At 37.6% G+C, this 17,524-nt stretch overlaps 1 protein-coding gene across 5 annotated transcripts in view; it reads right to left on the bottom strand.

The window, feature by feature from the left end:
* Positions 1-17,524, bottom strand: part of mre11a (MRE11 homolog A, double strand break repair nuclease) — a 320,741-nt gene that overhangs the window by 31,112 nt on the left and 272,105 nt on the right. For 4 of the 5 annotated variants that reach the window (XM_052576125.1, XM_052576126.1, XM_052576122.1 and 1 more), the window contains exon 16: positions 4,479-4,562. In XM_052576125.1, coding sequence (XP_052432085.1) covers positions 4,479-4,562 — 84 coding nt within the window. Of the gene's footprint in view, positions 1-4,478; positions 4,565-17,524 lie in introns of all 5 variants that reach the window. The other variant, XM_052576123.1, reaches the window with a different exon arrangement.

Genomic DNA, 17,524 nt, shown 5'->3' with positions numbered 1-17,524 from the left:
ACTGTATTTTTCACACAGTTCACCTATCTGTATACTGCTGTTTTCACTGTCACAAAAACAGGCTGATGACTTCCTTGTTCTATGAAGCCTCTCCTTCAGAAATACGTAACGAGTTCTGATTGGGCCAGTGCTACCTGTGTAGTCATTCGACAGCAGCTGAGAGCAGGCTGTCCTCCTGGTAACGTGATTGGGCTAGAACGCACGTGCTGGAGATGTATTTATAATCACAGGAGCGTTTTTACTGACAAGATGCGCATGAAAACCGCATTTGTTTTTTTGCACAGCCCTAACATCAAGTTAACAAAGCTAAACAGCGTTGCCCTTTGTGTAATAAGTTACAGAAACTGTTAAACGCACCAACTTAAATAATAAAATACACTTACCAGTTGTGGTCCATAAACAACGCCTTCTCCAGACAAAGAGGGAACTGCTCCATCTTTCAAGAATAATCTTTGTGCAAATCCAGCATTAAACTGATTGAGATTGAGAAAGTTGTCCTCAGCTAGCTGTCCTCAGCAAAATGAGCTGCACATAGTTTTACATGTGCATTATAATTTTCGGGAACCGAGTTAAACATAAATTGTAACCATTAATCTCAAAGTACAGCGTTCCTGGGAAGCCCAAACAAAGGTGATTGGACTCAGAGATGAAAAAAAACAGCGTTTCAACGACATGGCGACAAACACAAACAGCTCTTCCTTCTTCTCCGTCGGAGCGCAACAGGGCCACGCCCCCTGTTTGTGAATTCATGCGGGTGGTGGTTAGTCAAAAAAACTGTTTTAGTGACGTTATTACTGCAGGAACTAGAGGGCTGTAGTCCAAACGGGTCGTTTTTTGTAGGCGAATTCTGTTAAATCAAATATCTCGCTTGGCATTGAACTTTGAGCTTTAGAATTTTACAGATATTATTTATACTCTAACAACAACATTACACACTAACTAAAGTTTAAAACATGGAATCACGAAGAAGGGGGCCTTTAAGTGCGAATGGTGCTTTTTGTTCATTTAGCGTTTGACACAAATTCGCGTCTGCTGCCCGAGTTGAAAAATTTGAACTTTGGCGTCAATTCGCGCCGTGTTAACCAATCAGGAGCCTGCTAGGAGTCACTCATTCAACAGTATGTTCCTGCAGCCTCCGGTTGTGCAGGAATACCCTTCTCCACTCATTCAACAAGGAGGAACGACTGATGGTGTCAGTGAGCAGTCAACTGGAGCTATATGATGATAAATTGAACAAAGGCCAAAGATAAGAAACATTTCATTTTACCCCAAACAAATTATATTTTATCTTGAACCACTAAAGAGACATCAGAGCCAGTGGCAAATGTCAGAAGATCTAGCTGAGGTGAGGTTGCTCTCGGCGGATACATGATGACGGAGCTCCCGCTGATCGCATGGAGCTCATCTCCGAGGTCGGCGAAACACATTTTTTAAATAGACGCGGCCATTATAAATAAACCGCATATTTTGAGTTTAAAACAACTACATTCTCACCTGAAATACTTTTAAAACTACATGTCATGACACGATAACAGTAATATTTTGAAGATTATACGAATAAAAATGGCAGTTGAAAATGCTGCATGAACTCAGCTGGCAGAAGCCCCCCCATGACGCGAATTCGCGTCTGCTGTGAAGTTAATTTCTCACGCGAATGAAGCAAATTACACCCGCGAATGAAGCGAATGATCTCAAAATGGTCAAACGGCAAAGTAGACGGGGTAGACGCGAATTTGACGCCCTATTCGCGTTTGGTGTGAACACAGCATTCCAATACCAACAGTCTACAAAAAAAGTGTCCATCAAAACTAAACTAACACATGAATGGAAAAGATAATTGTAAGCCTAGTTTGAGTTCAGATGAAAAGTCATTAAAATCTCTCCATGGAAAGGTTTAATTGCCCTCTATAATTTCCACTGGGAGCATGAACAGAAGAAATCTGCATCCTCATTCAAGAATGTAACATATTTCTGAGAACAACAACAGAATTTCTTGGTTACATATGCTAACTGTCGTTCAGGAGGGAACGGACACATTTTTATTCATAGTTTGGCCGGTCCTGCGACTTATAGTCAGGTGCGACTTATTTATCTAAATTAATTTGACATGAACCAAGAGAAATGAACTAAGAGAAAACATTACCGTCTACAGCCGCGAGAGGGCGCTCTATGCTGCTCAGTGCTCCTGTAGCATACACTGAGCAGCATAAAGCGCCCTCTCATGGCTGTAGACGGTAATGTTTTCACTTGGTTCTTGGTTCTAAATAAATGCAACTTATAGTCCAGTGCGACTTATACGTGTTTTTTTTCTCATCATGACGTGTTTTTGGACTTATGCGACTTATACTTAGGTGCGACTTATAGTCCGAAAAATACAGTACTTAGAGTGTAAATTGATCACAGCATGAGTACAATAAGGCAACAGGTGCAATGCATACCAGGCATTCCCCTTCTGCCAGCCTCAATAACAGAAAAAGAGCTGGTCTGAGGTCCTGAAGCTTTGTGTCTGCTCTACATAGCATCTCAAATTGAATCGCATAGCCAAGGCTCATGGTCCATAGAAACCATCCCCCAGAAAGCAGCTACCTCTTTTTGGCTCACCCGTCCTCTTGCTCTTCCACTCACTGCCAGGTTTGATGGGGGCCAGGACGGGTGGGCCGGCCTGCCTACGCCCAGCTCTACAGCACCACTTGCTGGAGGCTGCTGCAGATGTGGCGCGGTAGCAGGGCCACTGTCACGGTTGGTAAACCGTGATCTCGGGGTGTTTGCACTTTGTGGTGAAATCTGTGTGTTTCGCGTCTGCACTGATTAGCTTGTGGGCGTCTCCATTAATTGTCATCAGCAACAGCTGCCACTCATTACTCATCCACTATATATTGGCTTGTCTCACGTCCTATGTTTGTGAGATCGTTGTTACTTGCTTGATGTGGTTACCCTGTTCGTCTGGCTTTAGTGTTGTATGCATTGGTTGTCTGTGTTTTCCCTTGAACCTCATCCACTCTCCGCACGTTCACTCAGCCACAGACACTTACTTTCGGCTCTGTTCGCCGCAGTTCCTGTGCCATCCTCTCCTGCTGCCTACACGGCGAGGTGCTACTCACCTTCTCTCCGCCATCATCCGGATTCCTCACCTCCTCACCACCACCACGGAGTGTCGTCTTCTCAGCATCTTTGTTTGTTTGTGTATTTGTATTCATCTCATCACATTAAAACTGTTAACTCGCAACTGCTTCCAGACTTTCCTTAATCCACCGTCACAGCCACCCTCGCCAGAGCAGGATGTGTCGGATCGCCTCAGTCTGCTTCTGGGCAGCCTCAGCTGCTTCTTGTTGAATTCATCATGCACTTTCGGGAAGAAAGACACTGGGGCGGGGTGCTGAGAACCAGCAGGGGCCGTCCCGAGAAACCAATCATCCAGCCTTGATAGCTCAGGACACGGTGGAGGATTCCACTCGAGCTCTATCATCTTGGCGGCCTAGGAAAGCATAGCTGCCATCTCTGGATTCGACTTGTCCCGGAGGGTGGCAGCGGCTGAATCCGACAGCTCTCCCTCCAATGCTGAGATCAACACCTGGTCGGAGAGAGGCCCACTGGATACCGCTGGTACACTCTTTGAACAGGGCCCAGCGCGTTCCATGGGTTGCTCCACTGGATCAGAAGTGCAAGAGGAGTGATGGTCCCGAGAGGGTAGGTTCCCTGCAAGATTAAACCACATCGTCTGTCATCCACCAGAATGAGCCCCAGATCGCAGCAGCGGCAACGGGACTTCGTCCTCTGAAAGGTAGCAGAGCCTAGTTCGCAGCTCCGAGGTGGTCATCTTCCGGCAGTGGGAACATGACTCATCCACGAAGGCCACCTCAGCGTGCTCGATGCCCAGACACGTGAGGCAGCGATCGTGACCATCACCTGTTGCCAAGTAACGACCACACCGAGAAACGCACGGGTGAAATGGCATCTTTATAAGGTCGATCCGTCGTCTTTACAAAGACGCACCTGTGAAGCTCTTTCAGAGAAATTTGCTCTCAGAGAAAAATGCTCTTTTAGTGTGGAGGCACACTTTAGTGCTTGGCCGCTTGCAACACGACAAGGGATAGTGCAGCCTGAAGTGTGCAACTCACTCAACACGGGAACGACCACCGCTGAAGCACCATCTCGCCAACACATGAAGTTTCCGAGAGCGTGCTGAACTCTAGTTCACAGCAGACACAGCTGAGCAGAACGATCCTTACCCTTGGCTCCGAAGTGAAAAGCTGGTATGCATTGCACCTGCCGCCTTATTATACTCTCGCTGTGATCAGCGGCAGCTGGATGTGCATGCCAATGTGCATTGGCTCGTTTAGTTTACCCTCGAAGTAGATTGGCCTATCGAAGCAATATCCCAAATTTCGTCAGTCACCGACTTGATGCTGAGATAGAATGACTGAAAAGGAAGATTAGGTCATAATATGTCACAGTGGTGTGGTGTGATTGTATCTCACCATCCATTATTGACTTGCTTGTCAGTGCACTTGAGAGAGATCCTTTTTGTCCATGTCCATCCCGCCCTGACTTTGAGGCAGAACCTGGACACATTAAAACAGGATATGAACCCTCTACATTTTGAGTAAATCGCTCGCATATGCGACTATATCTTCACTCTTGGTGACTAAATCACCTGTATTTTTTTTTTTTTTACAGATAAAAATGAATTACCAAAAAAGCACCACCACCAGTCCAGTTAAAACGTTCAGTTAAATTGACTTATATAAATTCAAACATAAGGTGATCATGTTTATTTGTAATTACTAAAGGTCTTGTATTAAATAATACTTGATTATTACAATCCCTGACTGATGTTAGTTAAGAGTGTATGCTCAGAAAAAAAAAATACTGTGCCGTTTTTCAAACATATATATATATATGTATATATATATATATATATATATATATATATATATATATATATATATATATATATATATATATATATAAAGTAGGTAGACAGCCTAATTGGGCTTTACCCCCACGGCAATGTAATTCAGTCGCCTGTTAAAATCATTCGCGAAATGTAATTGTAAAATGAGATAAAAGGAAGAAGTAAAACAACAATAACATTATGATATAAAATGTTAACGTCTTTAAAAAATATTCAAACATTTAAAGTGAGTTAATTTAAAAAAATAAGATAGTCTAAAATATAAGCTACAGTCTACTCATCAAAAGTTAAAAGAAGACCTTTACTCAAAGGATCATATGCATGCTATTGTTATTAAACAGTAATTAAATATAAGGCCCATGTATGTATGCATGTATGTATGTATGTGTGTATATATATATGTATATATATATATATATATATATATATATATATATATATATATATATATATATATATATATATATATATATATATATATATATATACACGGATAAAAAGCTAAATGTTTTGTTTTTATTTTCATTTCGGATCATTCTTGGTTTAAAATCTTCAGGTTCTATATGCAGAGCGAAATGGGAACGGTCCAGCATTTAGCAATAATTATTATTAACTGTTTTTATTCTTGATTTTTTTTCAAACTACTAACACTTTACATTTTTGAATTATGCCTTATGTGTGACCAAAAATTTAATATTTTCTGTTTCTGCTGTTTGATCGCGCTGGTGTCTCGTGCACATATTCACTGGAAACAGCAGTCATTCACCAGACATTCAGCATTAGCAGCGATCCACTTACTCAACATATTGTTAATTAGGGCTGCACGATATTGGGAAAAAATTACATTGCGATATTTTATTTTTCTGCGATATATATTGCGATATGAAATCTAATTTTTTCTTACAAACAAAAATGGGGTGAGCACACTTACATTCTCATTTTAAATGATTTAAACATCGCCACCATCGTGTCAGTTGATTAATATGCAGGAGGGAGAGTGCAAGACAGCGCTCGTGTTGTTTTGAAGACATTGAGCGTGCGGCCGGGACTCGCTCGCTCTCTCGCTCTCTCTCTCTCTTGCGCGCTCTTTCTCTCAGGCCGGTGACAGGTGCAATATTTGAAAATCGATAATTATTTATTTATTTTTTAAATTACATTTATATCTGAATATAGACTTTCAAACATCTAAGTGTCATGAATTAATATGTATCTGTGTACAAAATGACATATAAACATATTTTCATATTCTATTTTGCCAGGAAAATAGGCGTCGGTTCTATTTCTAGCATGCACGTGTTTTCCACGCGGCTCGAGCCGTGCCTGAGACGCGCGTCTCACGCAGGCAGTCTGCAAGCTCTAACCTGTTAACATGGGAGCCGAATTAAAAACGGACACGCCACGCAGTTGAGACGCTTGCGCCACGCATCTAGTGTGTCGCCGGCCACGCGCTCGCACTCTCTCTCTCTCTTGCGCGCACACTCTCTGGCCCATACAGTTAATGAATAACGGATCAACTATGACAGCCTACATTGCACATCCTGCGATGTGACTATCGTGTATTCGTACATCGCGATATCGATGCTTAAACGGCACATCGTGCAGCCCTATTGTTAATTATGAATTTTTCCATCGATACTGAAACACGCGTGAACAACAAAGCCTATTTTCCCTCACGAATAATACTTAAGCTTCAAATGGGCAACATCATGAATATGGAAACTGATTTCTCCCGAGTGAGAGAATGAGAAAGCCCAACCTTACCTTATGCTTAGCTTTAAATTATTATTATTTTTTCTTTGTTTATAGCGAAGCCTATAGACCCCTTTTGCGCGGACGTCACAGGTACGTCACGGCACTAGCTGGAGGCAAAACAAACGGAAAACTGGAGGCGGCTAATACAAACCAACACAGGGTCGGCTACTCAAGGAGCTTAAAATGTTGTCTTGTTGAGTTGTTGGTTGCCAGAATCCACGGAGAACATTTTATATACATTGTTGTGATTAATTGTGATCGCAATTTAAGAACATGGTAAGAAAGAATAAATACAGAAAGTTTATAATTAATTTGCAGTCTTCAGAATTTTTATTTCTAGAAAATATTTACATCTTAATAATAATTTTACTGTAATGTCACTCTTTATTTAATCTAAGGATTTATACGCCCTCAGTTTTCTACTATACATGCTCGGTTTCTCTATCAGGTAAGTGTAGATGTCAGGCCACTCAATCGGAGGTAATCCTGTCAGATCGTCCATCCAATGAGTGATTGTGTACGGGTTGATCAATCTGGTTCCGTCCGTTAAAGTTAACTTTTTCAAATAATTATCGCGGCCCCGGACAGTGAGTGACCTTAAATATTCAGATAAAGCAGATTATTCAGATTTTCTCCAGCCATTATTAAAAAAACAAGCTAAGAAAACTCGCTAGCTTCTGTTCGTTCAAGTGTTGAGGGGAATCTTTCTGCCTCCAGCTAAGCCCCGCCCACACAAATACGTCACCTTGTTTACCAACTGTAAAAGGGTCTATATTATAAAATACTGCAATTATATTTATCCATTAGAATTCTATATTTTTAATTCTTGTTTTGTTCTGATATATTTTTAAATTTAAAGGATTTGTTGTAAAGTGAAGTTATATATATATATATATATATATATATATATATATATATATATATATATATATATATATATATATATATATATATATATATATATAAAAAACATGCAGCAAACAAAAATAGGTGATTAATACATTAAAATGAAACCTAGACACGACTCATATATTTTTTTCTCTCTCACAAACTTAATATATTTTTTAGCGTGTTTAAAAATAAATAAAGAAAATATACAGCAAATGAAAAAAGTAAAAAAAATTGTTACTCTGGGTTAACAGTAATTATAAGTATTATATACTTCAGAGCAGAGCCTGCATGGGCCTAATCTAGGCTATTTTTTTTGTTTTGTTTTTTTCCATTGCATCTGAAAATGACTTCGTTCATCACATTCACTTCACGCGCTCTGGCGCAGATCCCCCTCTCGCGTTGCTCAGCTGTGGACGATTTAAAAATGTTTGATATAAAGGTTGCCGTCCCATTTTATACAGCAGTTTTTCATGTAAAAAAAATCGAATTATATTGTTAGCTCAAATTATATTATTAACACAAGTTCATTTAGGCTATTTAACATCTACTGTGACATTTTACCATTTTTAATTTATAAACTCCTTGATATTATAAAGTTAGTTTAATAGTATTTAAATTCAAGTTTAAAATAGGTTTTAACTGCTAAATAAGAACAACCATACTGCATGTGAATAAATAAAATGCATACTTTTTAACACATTTCATTATTCATAAAATGCATAACATTTCTGGTGTTTGGATTTGTACTTCAATATAATGAGCTCCAATTTTAAGAATAGCCCTAGACTGGTTCTCTCTCTCTCTCTCTCTCTCTCTCTCTCTCTCTATTTAACAGCATTAGCTCAATAAAATACATCTTACAGTTAGAATGAATGTTTTCCTGCTTGCTAAATGTTGGGCTCAGGATCAATAAGTTGTATTCGCCTCAATCTGATTTAGTCAAAGTCAAACCGCAGACAGTGAAGCCTCATCACTGACCATGAGTCCCGTGCGCTGTGAGGCGGGAACAGAGGATTCCGCTTGGTCTTAAAGCTTTCCGCAAACATTCACGATCACAAATAACAATGATTTTCGTAAAATAATTATTAATTATTAATTGACGATTTGTTATTATCATTATGGTCTTGTGAAAATAATAATATGGGCTGCGAGAATATAATTAATACAAAGAGTAGTGCTGCTGAGTGCAGGCATGTTTCAGCCCAGTAACACACCATTCCTCAGAGCCAAAACACAGACCGAATTCTGTTCAGCTGGAGGGGGTAGGGTTTTTGGGGTTAGTTATGTGTGGTTTGTGGGGGTTGAGATAAAGGTGTGAATTGCTCTTTCATATGGACAGTGTCTTATGAGGCTTTAAAAGTTGCTGAACCGGTTTATATAGGACTGTTGTTTTGGTTATAGACTAAAAAACGGTCTGTTCTAGTGCTGCAACAACGCGTCGACGTCATCGATTACGTCGACTACAAAAATACATCGACGTGCGTGAAATGCGTTGACGCGTCACACTGTTTGTTTACATCTCGTGTAATGGCGTACTGGGAATGGAGAAAGTTGCATTCTATCACAAAAACAGAGACCACTGTTATCAAAAGTATGGGAATACTTTAAAAAGAGGACAAATAAAATGGCCCTTTGTTCCCTTTGCAAAACCGATATGGTGTACCATGGCAGCACAACTGCGATGCGCGAGCACCTCAGAGGAAAACATCTTGGCGCTCTCCGTTGTTACGGTTTAACTGGTTACCGTGTGATCTGGTGACCAACTTCCTGGTTCAGGTCTGATATTCTTGCGCTTGCGGCATTCTGTAAGAAAAATGCAGGAATTTTTTTTCTGTAATTAATTAATCTTAGTTAACGCGTTATTTTTCGTGTAATTAATCTCAATTAACACGTTAAAGTCCCGGCCCTAAACCAAATGTTTTCTTGTCTGCTGCAAGATTAAATTCACAGTGCTGGCCCTCTCCGACTGAGAAATGCAACATTCACAGATTGTTGAATGTTGAATATTAATGCGCCCTGTCATTAATGCGAATTAATAATTTTTGCACAAATACTTGCATATGAATATTAATTCACATTTTGCATTACAAAGAAAATTATTTTTTACATGCAATTATTCAAAATGAAACCAAACAAGATTTGTAATGAAGATAAAATAAATAAGAATAAAAGCTGCACATCTACCATCACACATGCAGTGCAAATCTTGCACATATTTTACACACCTGCATTTAAATGCAGCAGCATTTTTTTTTTTCATTAAATAATATGAAAGCAAGTAGGGCTGGGTGATAAATCGATTTTATCAATTAACTCGAATTTGTAATTTACATCGGTTTGTTTGAATGAAAATCGGTTTTCTTTTTAACATCCACCAACGCACCACTCAGTTCTCCTGTAGTTCAGAGCGGCTCAACCCTCCACCACGAGTCTGACAGAGACATGCCGCCGAGCAAAGGATGAGCGGAGCGGTGTGATTCTGGAGCCTCCATCACGACTACAATTCATGCCAACAGCCCGTAATATAACTGCATATTCAGCAAGAATTCATTTTAAACATATTTAACTATGGCTTGATCAGGTTATAATGACTGCAATAGTCAAGCGGGATGTTAAAGGCTATATGAGTTTGTCTGTTTCCTTTACTGATTATTTTCGGGTTAAAGCATGATTTAAACAGATAAAGCACATTCACACGCAATTGCTTTAGCAATAATGCATTCAAACAAATGTACTCATTATCAGTAGGCTATTTGATTTTGAAATCTTGAAATTAATCGATCTGTTTAGATAACATAACTGACAAAAATATACTGTTTTTTTCCTCACAAACAAAATTTGCACAGCTGATAGGCTAGTATTAACAAAAAACAAATAATAAAAAATTATATATAATAAAAAATAAAAATACAAATCTTTCCAGCATTAAGGTAATAACATTACAGTTTTTTTTATCATCTTGTCTCAGTTATAAATGTAAAACTATATTAAAACTTGTTTTGAAAAAAATATTTGTTATTTGAATATTGATTTTACCGATTTAAATCATAAATCTGATTTTTTTTTTTTTAGGCCATATGCTAAAAGCAAGTAAAGAAGGCTCCTTTTAAAATCACTTATGTTGTCAGTAAATTAAGCTCTTTTTTACATAGTGTGCATTTTGTTGATTTTAATGAGAGAACTTGAGTTTAATCATGAGGACCGTTTATTAATCTGTCCATTCTGTAGAGTTTCAAAGATTTAGCTAAATCGTGCAGGTTTAATTTATTCGTTTCTTGTTTTAAGCTAATTAGGCATAACTAATGTGAATGAAATTATACAGCGCTTCACGTTTAAACATGCAACAATTTCTTAATCAGTTTAGTTTAGTTTAGTTTAAACTAAGGGAAGATTAGGTCATAATATGTTACAAATGTCTTTTTCCCAAGAAGTTATGTCAAAATAAAGGACAGGTAACGAATAGCAAAAATTTATGTTGTTTTATTAAAGGAATTTTAAAATATAAATTAAAATATAGGCATAATATATGAAAATATTGACATTGCATATTAATCCATGTAGCCTACCCCCTTAAAATAGGCTACCACTTTTAATGCTCCGATGCAAAGTAAACCACAATTTCTTTAGAATAATATAACACATAATTCATATAATATAAATAATACTGCACACCTTTTAAATGTATCAAATCTAAAATATGTCTAATATCTAATATCTAAAATAAAATAATACCATGTAGCTTAGATAAAATATAAGCACAGGCTCAGGCACAGGCTTGACATTTATCCTGCTTGAATTCGTTCTAATAAATGCACATAACTTCATAAGTACCAAACTTTCATCTGTGAATATTACATATTAAATATATTAAATATTTTAACTATGGTCTTTTTCTTTCATTTTTCGTGACTGAAGCCGTCAAATGTAACACATCAGCGAGGCAAAACTGACGTCTATTTGTGAAAATGTGCTGTGATGCGTTTGTTTGATAACTTGTGGTTAAAACGCCACTCAGCGGTCAAAAAAGCTGCAAATGCACTTTACAGACGCCGCGGCGGTGGTACCCGTGGCGGTATGTCTACTTAGTGTATACATATATATATATATATATATATATATATATATATATATATATATATATACACATACACACACACTATATATATATACACACACTATATGTATGTATATATATACACTATATATATATATATATTATCAGTCTGTAAACTAAAAAAATGACTAGCCAATGGCGATTTAACATTATATGCCCACCCGTCATACCACTTAGCAATCTATTGGTGCTGCCCAACTACGACAATGGAAACTGTTCAAAATTCCTGCCATGCTATTCACACAGCTTTCCATTAAATTACATTAACAACAATTTGGGACAAATTTTGTTTGTACTGACGTCACTGTCAATTACCAAGTAATGAGACTAAATTTGAAGTTTAAAAGCAAATCCTGATGCAATTCCTTGATGCTTCATTCGATGTTTGTTGTTGAGAGAGAACTGGTTTAGTGAAGAAGGTCAATGATAAATGGAAAGATAAGGCTGCATTCAGCCTGGGGTTCCTTTGAAGATTTTTAACTTTGCATCACCTTCAGTAACTTAATACTAACTTATCTCTTAAAGAAGAATCTCTCTTTAAGAAATGACACAAAAGCATGCACAACTTTCTTCAAGTCCTCAAAAGTAAATATAGACTTCAACTTAGATATAGATCAAAGATTGGAAACTGTTTTTAAAAACGGCATTAATTTGTAGATCAAATTTGAGCTCCAAGTCAAAAATGACACCAATGTTTTTCACTCTATAAAAGATTTTTCCCAGGAAGTAATGAGACTAAATTTGAAGTTTAAAAGCAAATCCTGATGCAATTCCTTGATGCTTCATTCGATGTTTGTTGTTGAGAGAGATCTGGTTTAGTGAAGAAGGTCAATGATAAATGGAAAGATAAGGCTGCATTCAGCCTGGTACAAACTTGGGGATCCTTTGAAGATTTTTAACTTTGCATCACCTTCAGTAACTTAATACTAACTTATCTCTTCAAGAAGAATCTCTCTTTAAAAAATATCTCTTCAAGAAGAATCTCTCTTTAAAAAATATCTATTCAGGAAGAAATCTCTAATATGTCAACTAACTATTCTGTGTTCTTTTCAAATATGAAGATATAACACTTTTAGGAGAGGGAGATTGAAACTAGATGGCTACTGAAGCAGACGTGTGGAAATCAAAGTGCTGTACAAGAAGACAAAAAACAAAAAACAAAAACATATATACATAAGAATAAAAATCAAGCATAAAATATTATAAACATACCACAACAACAACAAAGAACAAATTACAAGACATTTTTAAATGCTAATGAAAACAAATCCAGTTTTAAGCACAAATACAGGAACTGTAGGATAAGATTTTACAGACAGAGGAAGTTAATTTCAAAGCCTTGGAGCAGCAACAGAAAAGGCCCAATCACATCAGATGTAATTGATCATTTGAGCGCAAAGACCTATTACATTGATGCAAACTCATTTAATCTGAAATATACTCTGGTGCTAAACCATGCAAAGCTTTAAAAACATGTAATAGCACTTTATAATGAATCCTGTATCATACAGGAAGCCAGTGTAATTTAATAACCACAGGAGTAATATGCTCACTCTTCTTAGTACCCATTAAAAGCCTAGTCGCTGAATTTTAAACAAGCTGCAGGTGGGAGAGAGAGTCTTGATTCACACCCAGATACAATGTATTACAATAATCCAAACGAAATGACACAAAAGCATGCACAACTTTCTTCAAGTCCTCAAAAGTAAATATAGACTTCAACTTAGATATAGATCAAAGATGGAAAACTGTTTTTAAAAACGGCATTAATTTGTAGATCAAATTTGAGCTCCGAGTCAAAAATGACACCAATGTTTTTCACTCTATAAAAGATTTTTCCCAGGAAGTAACCCCAGGCAGTCAGTGACATCATCCACACAACCCTTTTTTACCAAATAAAATAAACCCAGACTTTTACTCATTCAGTTGAAGAAAACGATTAACCAACCAACACTTAACCTCATCCAATGAATGCCATGTTTTTCAAAAATTTATCCTAGAGGGAGCATATAAAGGGAAAACAAAACCGGTCCCAGGACTGAAGCCCAAGCAACCCCACACATGAGAGGGGCAACAGATGAAGAGTAATTTCCAAGACTGACTGAAAATGTCCTATCTTTTAAATATGAAGAAAACCATTCTAAGGCTAAACCCTGAATGCCAACAGGTTCTCTAAGGTGATCAATCAGAATCTTATGGTCAACTGTGTTGAATGCTGCGGTAATATCTAAAAGTAACAGAACAAAACAACTTTCAGAATCAGCGCCACATAGAATATCATTAGTAACCCTCAAAAAAGCTGACTCCGTACTATGGCCGGCTCTAAACCCTGACTGAAATCTATCCAAAATGTTGTTCTTAGCCAAAAAATCATTAAGCTGTCCATACACAATCTTCTCCAGTATCTTTGAAATAAAAGGCAATTTTGAAATGGGACGAAAATTATTCATATCAGAGGAGTAAGGGCAGCCAGATTTTTAAAGAAGGGTCTGAATAACTCCATGTTTAAAACTTGGTGGAACAACACCAAGGGCCCTATCATACACCCAGCGCAATGCGATGCAGGGTGCAGCGCAAGTGTGTTTGCTAGTTTCAGTCCAGCACTGTTCGCATTTTCCCATCCATCGCCACATTAATTAGCGAATGCATTTGCGCCCATTTGTGTGCGAGCTGGTGGTGTTCAGGCACATTGCTGGTGCATTGCTATTTTAAGGAGATGAAAATAGACTGCACCATAGACCAACTCAAACCTGGTCTAAAGCCAATGGCGCAATATATATTTTTTTATTTAAAGAGCGCGTTGGTAGAAAATGCCCTCTGGGTGGGTCCACAGTGCGCACTGACTTTTCTTATTACACACAGGAATGCGCATCACACAAACATGCCAAATATAAAAAATAAAAGGACTACAGTGTAAAAGAATATTATTGTGTAGGCGACATAAATATAAAAATGTAATGATGGATAGTCATTGCGTGTATTAGAATAAGGCAACCTATTTGCAATTAAGCCTATTACTACTTATAATGATGAATTAAATTCTACTTCATCACCTCTGGAAGCTTTGGTGGATTCCTGCTTGTCCCATAGATGGTTTCATCGATTGAGAAGCATTCAGCTTTTCCACCATTTAAATAGCAATCCGCCATGGTGCGAGCTCATCTCGCTCTTAAAGGGAATGGGAGATGACACTATGATTGGTTTATTGAACGTTACGCCCATTACTTATTAAGAGAATAGGGACAACCCATTCCAAAAATGCACATGGACCGTTTTTTCCGTCGTTACAATAGCAAAAGTGGATTTGGACATGCCCTGAGTGCACCTGCGCCATGCACTTTACACTTTGCATTTAGATCATAAAAGTAGGGCCCCAAATGTCAAGCTACTATTCATAATAGTTAGAATACATGTACCAATAGAATGAACCACCTCTTTGAATAAAAGAGAAGGAATCACATCACAGGGAGACCTAGTGGGCTTCATGTGTACAACTATTTCTTTGAGCTGTGGAAGACAGACAGGCATAAAACAAGTCAATTGATTTGGAAGAGCATGGACTAGTGTTTACGGTAGAAAAAAAAGCACTATGATTATGGCAGTTCTTCGAGATAATATCAGAAAAATAATTAGATCTAGCTAATTTAACAGCTCTTTGGTATTCACTCATACAACTGTCAAAATCTCTTAAGAAACCCATAGCTTATCTTTAAGCCATTTACATTCAGCCCTCCTGCACTATTGCCTGAGAGCATGGGTATCACTGTTCAACCAGGGCTGTGTCTTGACCTTTTTATTCCTAATTTCCAAAGGAGCCACAAGATTGAAAAGTAGTAAAGTAGTAGTAAAGTAGTGAAGTAAAGTTAAACTGATTGACACCTGTTCAGGTCCAAAACAAAAAGAGGGAGACTCAATCAAGGTAATTAAATGAGAAACTCCAAAAGCTGCTTAATATTTACTAGCGGTACAAGGAGTAAGAACACGAGAAGCAATAGAAGAAGAAACATTTATAATCTGAGTACTACATGGGAAATTAGGGCTAAATGAGTCTTGTGGTGTCTGCAATTTCCATCCCACTAACTGAAAACCCCAAAGATAATACAAGGTCAAGAGTATGACCACGCTCATGTGTTGGACCTTAATAAAATCCCCATGAATGTCTGGGGGTCTATAAATCAAAACAAATAACAGATTTAAAATAATTCAACATAATTAAATGAGTTTCAAAGGTAAAATGAGACTCTGAAAGTAAAAGTCTGCATTCAATCCGGTCTTTAAAAACAACAGCAACACCACCACCCCAGCCAACAGACCTGGGAGTATTAAAAAAACTACAGCCAGAAGGAGAAAGTACAGAGAGGAGTCTTTTCACCGATATTTGAGCCAAGTCACCTTTATTGATATAGCGCTTTAAACAAATTACATTGCGTCAAAGCAACTGAACAATATTCATTAGGAAAACAGTGTGTCAATAATGCAAAATGACAGTTAAAGGCAGTTCATAATTGAATTCAGTGATGTCATCTCTGTTCAGTTTAAATGGTGTCTGTGCATTTATTTGCAATCAAGTCAACAATACCGCTGTAGATGAAGTGACACCAACTAAGCAAGCCAGAGGCAACAGCGGCAAGGAACCAAAACTACATCGGTGACCGAATGGAGAAAAAAACCTTGGGAGAAACCAGGCTCAGTTTGGGGGCCAGTTCTCCTCTGACCAGATAAAACCAGCAATTAAATTCCAGGCTGCCAAGTGTGATTATGTGTTATTGTTATATTGTTATTTTTTAGTGTATATGTGTTATGCTGTGTTGTGTGTATGTATGTGTGTGTGTGTGTGTGTGTGTTAGTTATACGATTTAGAAGATGTTGTGTGCACTTCTGTATTTGTCCTCATTGTTGTACTGCTTTGATGTTAATATTCTGGTAAAAATTGTTAAGACCCTAGGAAGAATAGCTACTGCTTAATGGAGTAGCTAATGGGGATCTAAATAATAAACAAATTCTCTTTAATCTTATTTTTAATTTAATCTGGAGAAATAGGCCTCATAAAATAAATGAGTGTCATTGTTAATAAACTATCTGATGGTGGGTTAAATGTTCTTAATTTTACAATCTTCAACCAAATGTGAAAAAGTTTTCAGTGACTCCCCTGGTCTTCACATCTATTCCACCAGCTGATGATTATGTACTGATAATAGGTGGGGACTTTAGCTGTCCTCTGAACACATTATTGGATAGATCCTCCTCCAAAGTTACACAGCCTTCTAAGGCAGCTGCAAACATTAAAAATCTCTGTGATCAATTTGGATTAGAAGACCCCTGGAGATTAATTTTCCCTTCTTCCAGGACATTTTCCTTTTCTCGCCTGTTCATCACCCATATAGTTACATTGATTTTTTTTTATTTTGGTTGATAGTCTCATGCCCTTAATAAGAGTCTCATAGCCTCTCATCTAGTATGTATCATAGCACTGTTTTATCTGATCATGCCCCCTCTTCCTCTTTTGTGTTGAGTTTACCAACTCAGAATTTCTCCTTTAAACTGCGGAGATTAAATTCATTGGCATAGCCATGGCATATACACTACAGCATATTAAAGAGCCACACAGAAGGTAAATCAAAAATTACCTGTATTACAGTGTATGATGTAGCTGTCCATCAGTGTAAACAATGTGCAAAGTAATTAAACCAAAAAGTACACGATTTATAAAGTTAATGGCTTCTAAAGTAAGGAGTCGACTCTGAATCGCTGAAACGAGTCGTTATAGATTTCAAATCTTTTGCCCATCTCTTTGTATGTAACGAGAACACTTTGCATAATAATCTCCGCCTACTGTCTTGGGAGAAACAAAA

The sequence above is a fragment of the Carassius gibelio genome, chromosome B15 (genome assembly GCF_023724105.1).
Source record: "Carassius gibelio isolate Cgi1373 ecotype wild population from Czech Republic chromosome B15, carGib1.2-hapl.c, whole genome shotgun sequence".
NCBI classification, from domain to species: Eukaryota; Metazoa; Chordata; class Actinopteri; order Cypriniformes; family Cyprinidae; genus Carassius; species Carassius gibelio.
The sequence above is the reverse complement of the archived record's forward strand: the minus strand, read 5'-3'. Positions and strand labels throughout refer to the sequence as shown.